Source organism: Syngnathus floridae, chromosome 17, assembly GCF_059516105.1.
Source record: "Syngnathus floridae isolate MCC-2025c chromosome 17, RoL_Sflo_1.0, whole genome shotgun sequence".
In the NCBI taxonomy this organism is placed as follows: domain Eukaryota; kingdom Metazoa; phylum Chordata; class Actinopteri; order Syngnathiformes; family Syngnathidae; genus Syngnathus; species Syngnathus floridae.
Window position 1 is genome coordinate 7,678,111 of NC_142429.1, and position 15,998 is coordinate 7,694,108.

Here is a 15,998-nt window from a genome sequence, read left to right on the forward strand (position 1 = left end):
ACCCTTGCTCTAGCCCTAACCCTTGCTCTAGCCCTAACCCTAGCTCTAGCTCTAACCCTCGCCCTAACCCTAACCCTCGCTCTAACACTAATCCTAGCTCTAACCCTAACACTCGCTCTAACTCTAATCCTAACACTAACCCTCACACTAGCTCTAACCCTAAGCTAAGCTTTAAACCTGACCCACGCACTAGCTCTAAGTCTACCTCTAACCCTAGCCCAACCCTAGCCCTAACCCTAACCGTAGCCCGAGCACTAACCTTAACCCAAGTTCTAACCATACGTCTAAACCTAACCCTAATCTTAGCCCTTACCCTAACTCAAACCCTAATCCTAGCTCTTACCCTAACCCTAGCTCAAACCCTAACCCTAGCTCTAACCCAAGCTCTAACCCTAACACTAGCTCTGAGATTTGAACCTGGGTCGCTGGGGTGAAAGCCCAGTGCACTAACCACTACCCTATGGAAGCCTTGCTCTCAATGAATGGAACATGTATGGTTTTATGGTTACACGAGCAACTGTGTTGCAAATTTTCTATGATAAAATTTTTTGGGTCCCACTGAGATTCGAACCTGGGTCGCTGGGGTGAAAGCCCAGAGCACTAACCACTACCCTATGGAAGCCTTGCACTCAGTGCACGGGACATGTATGGTTTTATGGTTACACGAGCAACTGTGTTGCAAATTTTCTATGATAAAATTTTGTGGATCTCACTGATATTCGAACTTGGGTCGCTGGGGTGAAAGCCCAGAGCACTAACCACTACCCTATGGAAGCCTTGCTCTCAGTACATGGAACATGTCTGGTTTTATGGTTGCACGAGCAACTGTGTTGCAAATTTTCTATGATAAAATTTTTTTGGGGTTCCCACTAAGATTCGAACCTGAGGCGCTGGGATGAAAGTCCAGAGCACTAACCACTACCCTATGGAAGCCTTGCTCTCAGTGCATGGAACATGTATGGTTTTATGAAGCAGCTCACAAGCGACTAGCTGAAGACTCCACAGCAGATGTCATCACAACACGTTGTGTACACGAACACCTAGCAAAGTACAATTTAAAATGACACTTTCGAAGTACCCAAAGTTAAACTTACAAAAGAAAACCCATAACAAATAAAACTTACACAAGAAGAGCCCTAACGTGGCACTTGACAGCTGTCAGTGTCAAATGCAAAATGTAAACAAAGACCATGTGAAAATTAGGTCAATGCAATCTCCGGTTAGAATATGTTATTTTGTAGGTATTAACAAGTAGAATAGTTTTAAATTCGTCACAATTATTTAGGCAGATAATTATGGGATATTTTGTTACACTACACGAGGTAAAAAAAATAATAAAATAAATAAGAAAGTGTAGCGAACGATTTGGTGAACGATTCTTTTGAACAAATATTTTGAGTGAACCGATTCTAAAGATTCAGTTCACTTCAGAACTAGTACAAAACAGTGCGAGCAATTGGAGACTGCCGGTAAACGACTATATGTGTTATACTACGATACAAGTGTTTACCAGCTCAGCGGCCGAAGAGGAGAGTGTCCGCCCTGAGATTGGGAGGTTGTGGGTTCATACCCCGGCCGAGTCATACCAGTGACTATAACAATGGTACCCATTTCTTCCCTGCTTGGCACTCAGTGTAAGGGGTTGAAATGGGGCCCCCCCCCTGCTGCTCACGATCATTGGGACTTTTGGCACTCAGTAAACGAATCGTTCACTCACGAGCCAACACTGCCACACAGAGGGGGATATGCGCTGCCTGAGCATTACTTAGCCTTTTAATGCAGTTTGCCTTCTTTTACGCCAAAGAATTTTAACTGCACCATTTCAGACAACACTTCTTTGAGTTCTTTAGCCGGAAGTAGAATTTCTACCTTTGGTAAAATGTCCATGGAATTCGATAATTTGTCACTTTGGTTAAGAATGCATATAATTATTTTTTAAAACTTTAAACTTGTGAGCTTTGAGAAATTTTGATGCTTGTACTGCATCTTTACAGAGACGATCTATTTGTGACGAATCATTTCGCGCGAAACTCAGTCGGGAAATAAGGCGGAAGACCGAGGACGAGTTGAAAATGAGTAAAAAGGACAACACTGACAGTAAGTTATCGATCATTATCATGCGTACTTTTAACTTGTAGCCGAGTTAAGTTGCCGCTAATGCTAAGTTTTAGTCAAATCGTCTAACATTAGCCTCGCGTGCTAGCTACGAAATTAACAGTATGGATCAAGTCGTACATCATTGCAGTGCTTACTGTCCATTTACAATTTAAGGAGCAAAATATAGGACATGCATAAGACCATTTTCATCTTCACAGGCGCCGGAGTCATCCTTGCCTACCTGAATGCCAAGAACCGTCCTTACAGTGCCCAGGATGTCTTCTGTAACCTACAAAGCCAACACGGATTGGGCAGAACGGTTAGGTTTTGAGTGGGTGGTTTGGGGGTCAAAGCAAAACATTGTGGTTTTCTTTTTTCTTGTCACCAGGCAGTGGTCAAATCCATGGAGCTACTGGCTCTGGAGGGCAAGATAAAAGAGAAGACTTATGGCAAGCAGAAGATTTATTTTGCTGATCAGGTAAGTTGCACGTTGATTGGATCTTCGTATTGCATGTTGATCATTCTCCTCCTCCTCAAAGGCTCAGTTTAAAGATGTGAATGATGCAGACTTGAAGGCCATGGACGTTCGCATTGCCAGCCTCAATGAGGAGATGCAGGCCCTCAGCCAGAGCTGCGGACAGCTGAATGCAGGTACAGTAGCTCCATGTTCTCCAACGAGAAAACACTCCAAATTTGAGCATTTGCCCCAAAAAACAAGATGGGAAATAACGTCTTGCATTGTCTTTTTTCAAATTATTCTAATGCATTTGGCATCCAAAACATGGACATTTAACAGATTAGTAATTTGTATCTCAAAATGGGTTTTTCTGGTGGCAGGACCGATCTACTGTTTTGTGTGGTTGCAGAGCTGAAGGAGCTCAACAACAGTCTGACCAGAGAGGAAATGGTATCAGAGATCGCCAGGCTGAGAGACGAGTGTTCAGAATGTCACAAGCGTCTGGAAAAGATAAAGTCGGCCAACAATCATGTCACGCCAGAGGAGAAAGACAAGGTTTGGAATATGAAATTTGTCACTAAAGTCGAATAAAATGTTGGCATTTGAGCAAGATAGCATAAAAATGTACTAATTTTGTCCTAGCATGCATTCACTTTCATCCAAACTATTTTATCTTCAGGTTTTGAAAGAACACAATGTTTATGTGAAAGAGTGGCGAAAGAGGAAGAGACTGGTAATGACTAAGTCTTCGTAAAAATTGTTTTCCTCACGGAGGCTAACGTATAACTCCATGTTTGTTTGATTCTACTCAGACTTCGGACATTATGGACACCATCCTGGAGGGATATCCCAAGAGCAAGAAAGAGTTCCTGGTGAATGAAATAAAGATTTTAGAGTTAATTGAAACTTTTTTAAACATCTGTGACATTTTCATTTCAGGAGGAGGTTGGCGTGGAGACTGATGAAGACTACAAGGTGGTCCTGCCGACTCTTTGAAGATAATTTTTTTTTGTATTTAAATGTACCTAACAACCTTTATTAAGAATATCTATATGTTGCAGTTTGTACATTTTTTTATTTCTAGTTCATCTTGTGTGCTTGTGTTTATTTCCTGTACAGTATTTACTGACAACTTATTAAATGTTCAGCGCGCATTATTTAGTCAAAGCAAAAAAATAAATAAATAAAGCTTTGCTGTATCTTGTCTCACTGAATGCTGACAACTCACTAGACTACTTCAGACACTTTTATTCCACCAGGAAAGACAGTCAGGTAAGGAATTATTCTGGCCACGACAGAGTAGCAGCCCATTAGAAAACAAGCCAACATTGAACGCGTATAATCAGTGAGAAACATCAAGGGAACAATGTTGTGGTTTGCCTAAAATAAATAAGGGGAGGGGATGTTCAATACCAACTAACAGAACAAAATACCAGACTACAGGTGCGTTTGGATTTGGACTTGACAGAATGACCAAGAGTAATCCAAGGACAGACCCCTGAGGCACACCGTTGGTTAAAACAGATCTAGAGGCAAAATATTTAAGTCTGTACTCACATTGATTTGTGGCACAACACTTAACTGTTAGCTAATCAAGAGTTTTTGTTTGGGTACGTCATGAGGCATTACATTCAATGCTTTTGATAAAAGAAGGCTGCAATGCTGCTTGTACACACAATCCTTGGCTATTCTGAGATAGAAATTAAGCACACAAAAAGTATTTTCGATAAAAGTACAAACTCACTAAGTCATAAGACAATTAGAGCTTCCCTTTATGTATTTACAAATCACCGGCTAGCTTTCTGTACAAAAGACAGTTAGCCCCTTACACACTGGCAACCAAACGCCTTTTTACTTGCTCGGTTACCTGATTGTGAGGGACCGATGCAGGATGAAGTCGGCCTGGGAATTAGCCGGCTTGTGAGGTAGTATTAAGAGGCATCACGGGCACACCGTCGCTAGTTTGTAAGAAGATTGTGTCTACGTACTATTGTCGAAAGCCGCCAAACTGACGTCACCACGCATTTAATTATTTTAATGCGGGAAGCTACCCTGGAGCGTCCTGCTTCGGTGAGTAACATCTGATCTGAGCAGAACGGGCCAAAAGAGGCAAGCTTTACCGTCACCCCTATGATATGCACTTTGTAAGGCTCGGGTAGGATTGTAGTGCTTGTAATTTGACACGTCACATATCATGGGAAATCTCTTGCCCTGGAAATTGGTTTGAATTGTCCTGGACGGAGGCTGCTTTTGGTGCTGATCTAGCTAAGTCATCACTGTTGATTTAACACTCACTGGCCATTTTAGGCACATCAGAACAATTTTGTGACATCTCTACAAATTCCGGCAAAGACTCTCTTGAGTGAGCCCTGAGAGACAAAATCCACACACACTGAAACACATTGCTCTTGAGAACATTCCAAGGCCTGTGTCTTGACATTGCCTGTTGTCGGCTTTTAAGAACACCACTGTTTTGTCTAGCGTCACGTTATCACAAATGTAAACCGGCTCAAATCGTCAAGATGAGACATACATCGAGTGTGCTCCCGCAGCTAACATATACACAATCGTGTACCGTCACAGCCCGCATCAGTAGAGCTGCCCGTTGACCTGCCGCAACACGCTGACGACAAATTCCTTCAGCATCTACGGAAAAAAAAAAAATACATCAATTTTGAGCGGACCCGAAGGGAGCGCCTGCGGTGGACGTACCAGCGGCTTGCAGTGCTCCTCGATCCAATTGATCACGCTGGCCGACAGCTCCTGGAAGCTGTTGACCGACACGGAGCTGCTGAAGGTGTAGAAGAGCGAGTCCATGATGCTCTGGAAGATGTTGAACTTGATCTGGTCCGACACCTGGTCCGCGCCTTGCTGAGGATGGTTCTGGTATGCCTTCACAATCTGCTCATAGTTTCTAAGAGGAAATGTAGAACAATGCCTACCATAGCTGCCAAACTGCCAGTATTGATGGAGGCTGTATCACCATTGGGAAACAAATAAAAAACTTTCTTTCATCATGAGACGGCTTATTTCTCCCCATCAGACAAAGTTTGGGTAGGAAATACCTCAATTCATAACTGGTTATATTTTTGATAGGCTGATTTCATTTGTTTTTGTCATTGTGCTGTTTATCCAATAAATGGCGCCATTTAATTAAAAATCATCTGAACTTGGACACCCTCATTTGTAGTTTAATAACAGCCTCCACCCTCGCCGACCCACCAACTCACGTTTTCATGATCTTCAGCGCCGTCACTTCTTTCCTTAGACGGGAAACTTCCTCCTCCTGCTTCTTTTTCTCTTTGTGAAGAAACTTGATATATTCGATGGCTGCACAACAGAAAAGGTTGCGTAGTTTTAAGATATTTTTTTTTTTGTACAACTGGAAGGGAGCTCGGCCCCAACATGCAACCGGCCGGCGTTCTCAGCAAGGAATGCATTCTAAACGAGACAATGACGTGCGAGTACAGAAACAAGTTTTGTCACTCTGCTTCCCAAAACAATGTTTGCGATTAGGTTTGTGGTGTCTTACTCTTCTGCAAGATGGTGGCCTTGCTGATCTTCTGAGCTCCCACCGCAAATTCAGACTGCAGGCATGTCGGCACAACTGACTGCAGGTCATCGTAGCCTTTCTGGAGAGGGAGATTAAGCGCTGTAAGATCTCACCATGAGGGCAAATTCAGTGGATATCACAGTGTCACCTTGATGGCGTCACGCCGCTTCTGCTCGGCCTGCGTGTGCGCTTGCCTTCGCCGATCTTTGCAGGAAGTCTTGTATAACGTCTCGTGCCTGCAGTCGCTATCCTCGTCATCTGATGTCATATTAAAAAGAGTAATTGTACACTATACTTGGATAATAAAACATTTTGACTCATAATGACCTAGGAACATTATTGCTCCCCCGAGGCCCGCCGCACACCGAGCCACATGGCCGAGCCCGGCGGAACTGTTGTAGCTCAGCAGTTTTTCATTACAATTTTGCAGACTATTTTTTGGGTTACTGCCCAGTTCTGTCGCTCTCGGTCGTGTCGCCTGATGTGCGACGACACCATGAGCAGGAGGAACACCTGTGTTTGGAACCGAGGAGGCACTTGTTGAGCTGATGCTGTTGGCCCTTGACACCAGGTTCCCCGTCCTGGACGCGTCAGCAAAGAGAACTGCAACAAAGCACAGTGTTCAATTTTTCCAATCAATATCGGCGCGTCTTCGTGAGGACGAGACCTGGAGCACGACAAACTCACTGGGGTCAAAGACGCCATCGGCGAACGCCACATCTGAGTGCTGAACCGTCACCAGGCAACGGAAGACAGAGAAAGAAAGGAGGTACAAAAGTTAGATGCGGTATAAGTGCTGGCCTAGATGAGGACAAAGACACTCAAAGGACCCACTGAGCACTAGCTTGATTACTTCTATTCACAGAAGCACAAGACAACAATCACTGCTGTGTTTGCCATTTAAATCAGGACACCGCCACACAATAAGTCCTCCGCACGTGCTCAACAGGGGAGCCAAATTTAGAAAATATCCTCCTCAACAAATCAAAAAAATGGAGGAATATTTTTTTTAACAATACAAAAGACTAAGAGTTGTAATTCAGTTGAGATGGCAATGCAAATACAAAAAAGACAATTATTAATATTAATAAAAGATTATTATTATTTTAATGGCGGTACCTACATGTGCCTTAGGATTGGCTGTATTTGGCAAACCAAAAACGCAACAAAAACATTTCAATCTAACAATATATCTTCATGACAATTTCCCCAATTATAAAACATACAAATGATTGTGACGATTAAAAATGCATAGGATAAAAAAATGAAGGTATATTTTACTTTCTTTACTATCCATTTTTGATTGACAGCGAAAGTGATGTTAAAACTCTGACATCAAGAAGACAGCTATATAATTTTTTTGTATTTTATTTTTTATATTAAACTACGGCATTAAAGCGGTTGACTGAGTAGTTTGAGAAAAGCATATTTTAACATTTCACACGAGATTCAACAGTCCCAAAACCTGCGGACCAAATGACAACTCAAAACTTACTTCACAAACAGACTTGTCAAAGTATAAAAGACAAAAAAAGCATTGGTTCTATCTTTAGATTAAATTAAGTAAGAACACAAAGTACCCAAACGCGTTGTTTATTACAGGCTCGAGGCTCACAAGTACATTCCCTTTACAAGCAAGACAACAAAGCCCGACTACATGACAGCCAGCGCGGCCGAGAGTGAACCGACACACGACGGTTTACTTGTGGCTGATGTCACAAAAGACTTGTAACAAGACAAAAAAAGATGATGTTTGTTACGAACACACGGCTCGACTTTACCTTGGCGTGGTCCTCGGGCGACGTCGTCGGATCCGCCATTTTGGAAGTCCTTGATAGCGTTGGTGCGTTCGCGGTCCTTGTGTGAAACTTCGAATGCCTCCAAAGCCAAAACGACTTCCTCCGCTATCAAAACAAAGTACATGGTCGGCTGGCAAAGTAAGAGCGTACTGTTATTAAATGTTCGCTACACATTCGCAAAAACAGAATGTTGAACGCTTGTATTTATGTTGCTTTTTCCCCCCCCAAGCATCCACAAATGTCACAGGTTGGGCTGCAGTAGCCAATTTGAGCCACAGAGTGTCGCTGTTGTTCTCTTTAATCACTGGACTGGCCTTCAAGCAAGCTGGCCTCCCTTGAAGGGTAAAGATCAAACCTCAGGGTGGCTTCAAATGAAAAGTAGCCAGTATATGTGACACCATTTCATCTCTAACCTCAAACACCTGCATCCACCCTACAGTCCCAACCACTAGCATCACACTGTGTGCTCCACCCTGCGTTCTTGAAGTTGTTGCCTTGTAGACAGGAAGTTACCCTTCTGCTTTTCTGTTTGTGCGGTTTCTGACTTTTTGTCTGAGTGCGTTGCCTTCCGCTCAGACACGGCACTCAGAGCTTTTCTCGTTCTTCCATCCTTAAGCATCTCACGATGCAGCCCCTCTCTCCACAAGGCCTCATCTAGGCCTACGAGCTCTTTTGGAGTGAGCGCGGCCCGCTCTGGTATGCGCTGATTTCTCAGGAAAAGGTGTTTGTGTACGGCTTTCCTTCTGGATTACGTGTGGAGATTAGTGATGGGGAATGCTGGGGGGTCGGAGCAGGACCAGCCGACCGACAGCCAGTCCAGGAGCCCGGTGTCCATCATGAGTGAGCCCGGCGCCCCGACGCTGCCCAAGAAGCAGCCGGCTACCCCCAAGCTGCCCATGCCCGCTGAGAAGGAGCTGGAGGAGCGCTTCAATGTGGTGCTGGTGAGTGAAGAACACTTTCTAAATTCACTGCAATCATACCACTTTGTCAGAAATCACCTGTTTTGAAGTAAATTAAAAACAATTTTAAATGTTTACAATAAGCAAAGTGACAGAAAAGGTATAAATACACGTGTAAGACTTTGGTGTAAAGAGCTTTGTATTGCATTGTATAAAAAAAAAAAGAGCCTATGGCCTGGTCAGTACACATTTACTTACTGTCAAAATATATGTAAGATGAAGGGAAAAAAAATAATACCAAGAAATTAATAATACAGATGTGTCAAAGTATGTTTGAGTGTAGAAACTGGGTACAAGAACGTAGTACAGGCTACTAATTTCAGTGGGGGATTCCTCTTCATGGTAATTTGCATTTTGTGACTTCATAAAGCTATTTTTTTTACATCATTAGAGATCAAAATTGCATGTAGGGCAAAAGTAAATGGTTCATAAGTCATAAGACCACAAACCCCGGATTACCCACAACATGTGAGAGATCAAAACATAGCAGTAGAAAATGAAAACATTCTAAATAATAAAACTCAATTTGTGGGACTATTTACTTGAGCGAGTGTACAGAAAAGGGAAGTGAGGCAATACACCACCGCCACAGACCGGAAAGCAGCACGTTTCAACATGCTGCACACGGGATGTTTTTTTTTTGTTATATTTTCCATTATTTCATATCTAGTTAAGTTTTAATCTTGAGACTTTTGAGTTGTTAATGTTAGAAAATAACTATTGTTGTTAGTGACAATTAGCAGATACAGCAGTTCCAAGTATATTTGGTGTTTTGACATAGATCTTGAAATCTTTGACATAATTTATCTTTTTTTTTCTTTTTTTCCCATTTGATAAATGCACCCACTCACGAGTGTGACCACACTTCCTGTCTCCGCCAAACAATTCAGGGGCAAGTGCAAAGACCAGAAGGTTCATGTTTAGCAAACCAAGCACATTTTCTTTGCATCTAAAATTTGGCATCTGTCTGAATGGGTCATTTTCTTTACATCGAGGGGGCATCTCGCACGTTTAACTGTCAAACCGCAATGAGGAGACGCCAACGTTGCATTTCCTGTGAGGCCTTCACTCACCAGTTTCTAAAGTACGCTGCTATGAACAAAACTGAAGTTGGGAGTGACTCAAATCAAAGCATGCATTGACTTTTGTTCACCAAAATTGCTGATAAATAGAATTTCACAATGGCCGCTCCTTTAAATCAATAAAATTGGCTGCTTCATATTCATATTCCACAAATGCAATATTAATCAGTGTGTGATTTTTTTATGGGGATCAGAAAACATTTCTGATATGACCAAATAAAAGAATTAAAGATACAAATGTTACTGTTTTTCAGAGTTACATGAACCTGCCACCCGACAAACTGGAGCTGTTGAGGCAGTATGACAATGAAAAGAAATGGGAGCTTATCTGTGACCAGGTACAAACTGTGGTTTTTGTTTTATTTTACATTTTGTCATTTTAAATTAAATTGTATTTTATGTCAATTGTATTTTAAGAAATTGTATTTTTATTTTTTTAATATTAATTTTGTAATTTAAATCTTAGCTTTTTCAAAAGTTTCATGTATTTTTTTTTACAAGAAGTTAATGTGACAAAACGAAACATCTTTAAGTTAACACCCTCACACAACGCTCGTGTGGTTAAAGCCTCAAAGGGGTTGGCATGGCAACAGTGTCGGATGACAGCGCAAACAGACTGTTACGTGTAAGCTTGTGCGCACCTACTTGAATGTTAGTGTCTGTCGTTCACATCACTTTCTCTGCTCTCTCAGGAGCGCTTCCGGGTGAAAAGCTCTCCATCCACGTATCCGGCCAGGATCAAGAGCTTCTACCCAGACCAAGTGGTGGTGGGTCGCCGGGTCAGTTCAATTGATCATTGTTGAACAGTCAACAAGTTTTTCCAATTTTTTTTTCAGTTGGGTGCTACGATACAATATTATACAATATATGGTTATGTTGTCAATGATGCCAATGACTTACATGTTCTGTTGGTGGCTGTTCATCAGAAAAAAAGAATCCAAGAAGCCACCAAGGTCCTCAAGGATTTGGAAATATCCCTGCGCACAAACCACATTGGGTGAGCAATTTTAATTCTCACCAAAAAAAAGTGCTGTTTGGAATGTAAAACTTGTGCCTGCCTCTGAGTTTATTTTGATGTTTGATTAAACAAGATAACCTTGTGTCTTGTAGTTGGGCTCAAGAGTTCCTCAATGAGCAGAATAAAGGTCTGGACGTGTTGGTGGAGTATTTGTCTCTCGCCCAGAGTGACGCCCCGTGAGTAGCGCAGCATTAGTAGCTTGAAAAGCTTCCCAATATTCCCCGGCCGTCCACCGAGTCACTTTTAATACTCCATTTCTCCTGCAGCATTGACGTGGAGATCAGCGAGAACGGCAGCAACCTAAGCGACGGATCCAAGCCTGTTAACGGGAGATCCATTGAGGACATGACCAAGACGGGCGCCGGTGGCGGCTTACATTCGCACGGGATGACCCGGGCGGCACGAGCGCTCACAGTGAGGTGAGATTGTCTCGACAAAGTCTTCTGCATTGGCAGTCCGCCGCGAATTGACGCTCGTGTTGCCATCGTGAACAGAATCAGCTCCACTCTGGGCAACAAAATGCATAAGAAGTGTCCTTCTCCAAGTAGCAGAGATGACGTGCACGTGTGTATCATGTGCCTGAGGGCCATCATGAACTATCAGGTACCATGACAAACCAAAGAGGAAACAAATAAGACTTGCCGCCATTGCAGTCATCTTTTTTCCTTCCTGTTTTAGTCGGGTTTCCATTTGGTGATGAGCCACCCGCGTTGCGTCAATGAGATCACACTCAGTCTGAACAGCAGAAATCACAGGTGTGTGTGTTCATAAGTTGTGTGTTTTACCCGTGACATCATCATCATCATCATCATCATCACATGGGTCTTCTGTGACAGGACCAAGGCCTTGGTACTGGAGCTGCTGGCTGCCGTCTGTCTGGTCAGAGGAGGACATGACATCATCCTGTCGGCCTTTGACAACTTCAGAGAGGTTCCACACTAATAATAATATTATTGATAAGGATTATTAGTAGACATTAGACAACATCATCCACTCATGTATAATTTGCTGCACTTCAATCACACTCACGTATCTTGTGCGCCCCCCTGTGGACAAAAAATATAATGCACATTAAATATTGTTGACCATCTATTTTTTTTGTCTCCCTCAGGTGAGAAAAGAGAGGTACCGCTTTGAGAAGCTAATGGAGTATTTTATCAACGAGGACTGCAACATTGACTTCATGGTGGGTCCTATTTATTTTGTGTCCCATGCGGAATTGTAGAATCATTTGGCAACAGTTGTTACAAATGGAATCAATTTGCAGGTGGCCTGCATGCAGTTCATCAACATTGTGGTCCATTCCGTGGAGAACATGAACTTCCGCGTGCACTTGCAGTATGAATTCACCAACTTGGGATTGGACAAGTATCTGGAAGTGAGATGATTGCGGCAGTGTACCTAACGAAGTGTCCTGTGAAGAGAGTTCATACCGTATTGTTTGTGCATTTCAGAGTCTGCGGGACACGGAGAGCGAGAAGCTTCAAGTGCAAATCCAGGCCTACCTGGATAACGTGCTGGATGTCGGCGCTCTGTTGGAGGACGCCGAGAGCCGAGGAGGTGTTCTGGAGCACATGGACGAACTGCAGCACCAAAACGTTGAGGTGGACCATAAAGATCGCATGAGTACAGCGCAGGTCGTGGACGTGTACTCAGATGTTCCTTATACTGTGCTTTCCAGCTCAACTCTCAGCTCCAAGAGATCGAGTCTCAGACCGCGGAGAAGATTTCCGAGCTGGAGACTCAACTCATGCAGGCCACCAAAGAGACAGAGTTGCTCAAGGTATGATGTTTTACTCAACTGCAGAAGGTATCAGGCGTTTGTGTGATGATACTGCATCCGTTGACATGCGCGACCATGCTGATGAGTCGTCTTTTCCATCCCAGGAAAGCCTGAGAGAGTCGTGTTCTCAGGTGAGCACCTTGCAGCAGAGGGAACGAGAGAAGGAGCTGGACAGGGAGCGGGAGAAGGAGAGGGAGCGTATGAGCGTGGTGGCTACATCTGAGCTGGACTTGAAGATCCAGGAACTGCAGGAGAAGGGTTTGATCTGCTTGACCAGGACCGCCTCGGGATGTTTGGACATCAAGGTTATGCCCGTCACGGAGACCGAGTGCGACTCGGCACCAAAAAGCAAAGTCGACGTGGCTTGCTCCGCCTCATTTATAATCGATTCCTCGGCACCTCCTTCTCCACCAAAACCACCTTCTCCTGGAGGAGAGCCACCTGCCACCAAAGGTGGGGAGCTACCAACGCCTCCTCCGCCTCCTCCACTTGCCAGTGGAGGGCCACCACCACCTCCTCCCCCACCACCACCTCCAGTTACTTCTGGAGGTGGGCCACCACCTCCACCACCTCCACCGCCAGCTGCTGGCGGAGGTGGGCCGCCACCTCCGCCCCCACCGCCACCTCCATTTGCTGCCGGAGGTGGGCCACCACCACCGCCTCCTCCACCTGCCGCCGGAGAAGGGCGGCCCCCTCCGCCGCCTCCACCAGGTGTTTCTTCTCCAGGAGCACCCGGTATTGTGAAACCTGTGGTGAAAGGATCAAGATCCAAAACCACGGTAACACGGTCTTCATTGTGTCTCCTCAGGGTTGAAGAGCAAGAAGCCCATCCAGACTAAGTTTAGGATGCCGTTGTTGAACTGGCAGCCTCTAAAACCGAATCAGGTCACCGGAACTGTGTTTCATGAGCTGAATGATGAGAAAGTCTTGGAGGTAAGAAGGACAGAGAACAGTCTGGAGACAAAAGCACAAGTTTCATCATCCTTCTACGTCTCTCCAGGAGCTGAACATGGAAATGTTTGAAGAACAGTTCAAGACCAAGGCGCAGGGTAACGCGACAGACCTGACTAAGGGGAAAAAGAAGTTAATGCAGAAGACTGTGAGCAAGACATCTTTGATTGACGCCAACAAGGCCAAGAATTTGGCCATCACGCTGCGCAAAGCGGGGATGAGTCCTACGGAGATCTGCACCGCTATCGAGACGTACGGACCGCCTAACTGACCTTCATAATTTTTGTGGAATTAATAAAAACTTGTCCCCTTCACAGGTACGATCAGCAATCCTTGTCCATTGACTTTCTGGAACTACTGGAGCACTTCATACCCTCGGACTTTGAGATAAAACTGCTGAACAACTACGAGAATGATGGACGGCCCCTTGAGGAACTGACGGATGAAGACCGCTTCATTTTGAACTTTGGGAAGATCCCTCGCCTGAGCCAACGGATTAACACGCTCACCTTCATGGGAAACTTCCCCGACAGCATCAAGAGGCTGCAGCCGGTGAGTTCGGCCCACCCTCAAAAGTGTCGGACCAACGATTTGACTATTTGTTCTCACCACAGCAAATCAACTCCGTCATCGCAGCGTCCATGTCCATCAAGTCTTCAGTCAAACTAAAGAAGATCTTAGAGGTCAGTCCAACTTGGTCATGAAGCTCCAGACAGATCCTAACTTCTTTTCTTTTAGATCGTTTTAGCATTTGGCAACTACATGAACAGCAGCAAGCGAGGAGCAGCTTATGGCTTTAGACTTCAGAGTCTGGACCTTGTAAGTAGCTTCCGTCGAAATGGAGACCAGTAGGAGAAGGTTTTAAAGGAACCACTTGTTTGTTTCAGTTGCTGGAAACAAAGTCCACAGACCGCACACAGACGCTGCTCCACTTCATTGCCAACATAGTCAATGAGAAGTATCCAGAATTGGCTAACTTCCACACAGAGCTCCACTTTGTGGACAAGGCAGCCCTCGGTATTGTCCACGCTTCTGTCTTTGATGTAAGATGGACCCAAAATTAAATGCTCCTCTCTTTGCCCAGTGTCCTTGGATAGCATCCTCCAGGACATCCGCTCTCTGGAGCGAGGGATGGAAATGACCAAGAGGGAGTTCCTGGTCCAGGATGACAGCCCCGTCTTGAAGGAGTTCATCAAGAGCAATAGCGAGCAGTTGGAGTCTCTGATGAAAGACAGCAAGACTGCTCAGGTTAGCCTCGATTGTCATAAGTGAGCTTGCGCGTCACCTAATCTGACCTCCACTTCTCCATTATGCAGGAGGCTTACTGCTCTGCTGTGGAGTATTTTGGGGAGAACCCCAAAACTACTCAGCCAGCCATGTTCTTCCCGCTCTTTGCACGCTTCATCAAAGGGTACAAGGTGAGGATGTCGGTTGAGGGTGGAAACGTGTAGAGCTGAGGATTCTTTTTTTGGTTTGCAGAAAGCCGACCAAGATAATCAGCTGAAGAAGAAAATGGAACTCGAGATGAGCCAAGAGAAAGATAGTGTGCCGACAAAGCCTGCAGGCCTAAAGGTAAATCAAAATAAATATAACAAGCCACTAGAGGGAGCCAGAGCTGCACAAATCAGAAAGAACCTGGCGTTTTAAAAAAACATTTTCTGTAATTTAAAATCCTATTAGGGTCCTTCCATGCCCAAGATGGACTTCATTGCTGAGCTGAAGCGGAAGCAGGTGCAACCTCAGGTGCGCGAGGGCAAGGATGGTGCTTTGGAGGACATCATCACAGGTAACAAGACAAATTGACATGTGTGAGAAGTGTTTGCGTGGTCTTACCCATCGCCCATTATGTTTGTTCTTCATCCTCAGATCTGAGGAACACGCCATTCCGCCGCACGGACGGTCGCCGGGCAGCTCAGCGCTCGGACACCTAAAATAAAGGAGGACCTCAAGGCTGAAAGTGGATTGATACACACACACAAGATGTCAACTAGAAATTTCTTGCTAGCAAAACATGATTGTTGACATTTTAGCAGGAACTTGCTATGTATATAAATACAGGATGTGTTATAATCACAAATGTGTTGAAAAAGAAATCACCGTACATTTTCAGATGTATGCTTAACGTTGCTCTTTATAAAATAAAAGAAACTTTTTTTTAATTTCAAAAGCCCATTCACTTGTTTTTTTATTTATTTGTAATTTGAGCGAAAATTATTAAAATTTAGACATTTTTTTCCACATAGTGTACAAATGATTTTTTTGGGGTCATGCTGTATGTGGAGTACAAGTCTTATTTGTA

The 15,998-nt window shown here is 44.1% G+C and overlaps 3 protein-coding genes across 4 annotated transcripts; 2 read left to right on the forward strand and 1 right to left on the reverse strand.

Annotated features, from left to right (window-relative positions):
• Window positions 1-1,690: 1,690 nt before the first annotated feature.
• Window positions 1,691-3,976, forward strand: psmc3ip (PSMC3 interacting protein). Of its 2 annotated transcripts, XM_088357638.1 has the most exons (9): window positions 1,691-1,874; window positions 1,995-2,097; window positions 2,316-2,416; window positions 2,486-2,575; window positions 2,637-2,748; window positions 2,964-3,109; window positions 3,234-3,287; window positions 3,367-3,426; window positions 3,494-3,976. In XM_088357638.1, exons 2-9 carry the CDS (start codon window positions 2,073-2,075, stop codon window positions 3,548-3,550), a joined length of 645 nt encoding a protein of 214 aa, XP_088213764.1. In that variant the 5' UTR covers window positions 1,691-1,874; window positions 1,995-2,072; the 3' UTR covers window positions 3,551-3,976. The 2 variants fall into 2 exon arrangements, with proteins under 2 accessions (XP_088213764.1, XP_088213763.1); XM_088357637.1 differs by having other exon boundaries at window positions 1,692-2,097.
• On the reverse strand, window positions 3,783-8,818 carry mlx (MAX dimerization protein MLX). The gene is made up of 8 exons (XM_088357636.1): window positions 7,889-8,818; window positions 6,795-6,834; window positions 6,621-6,710; window positions 6,256-6,365; window positions 6,087-6,186; window positions 5,785-5,884; window positions 5,267-5,468; window positions 3,783-5,200 (listed from the first exon to the last, which is right to left on the reverse strand). Exons 1-8 carry the CDS (start codon window positions 7,925-7,927, stop codon window positions 5,144-5,146), a joined length of 738 nt encoding a protein of 245 aa, XP_088213762.1. The 5' UTR covers window positions 7,928-8,818; the 3' UTR covers window positions 3,783-5,143.
• fmnl1a (formin-like 1a) lies at window positions 7,788-15,871 on the forward strand. Its single transcript, XM_088357630.1, has 26 exons — window positions 7,788-8,044; window positions 8,136-8,847; window positions 10,202-10,285; window positions 10,640-10,726; window positions 10,874-10,944; window positions 11,058-11,141; window positions 11,232-11,384; window positions 11,460-11,568; window positions 11,644-11,720; window positions 11,802-11,895; window positions 12,077-12,151; window positions 12,233-12,343; window positions 12,420-12,569; window positions 12,647-12,748; window positions 12,853-13,483; window positions 13,557-13,681; window positions 13,749-13,951; window positions 14,017-14,251; window positions 14,314-14,382; window positions 14,438-14,518; window positions 14,587-14,716; window positions 14,784-14,947; window positions 15,016-15,117; window positions 15,179-15,271; window positions 15,380-15,485; window positions 15,566-15,871. The coding sequence occupies exons 2-26, from the start codon at window positions 8,674-8,676 to the stop codon at window positions 15,628-15,630; spliced, it is 3,375 nt and encodes a 1,124-aa protein (XP_088213756.1). The 5' UTR covers window positions 7,788-8,044; window positions 8,136-8,673; the 3' UTR covers window positions 15,631-15,871.
• Window positions 15,872-15,998: the final 127 nt, after the last annotated feature.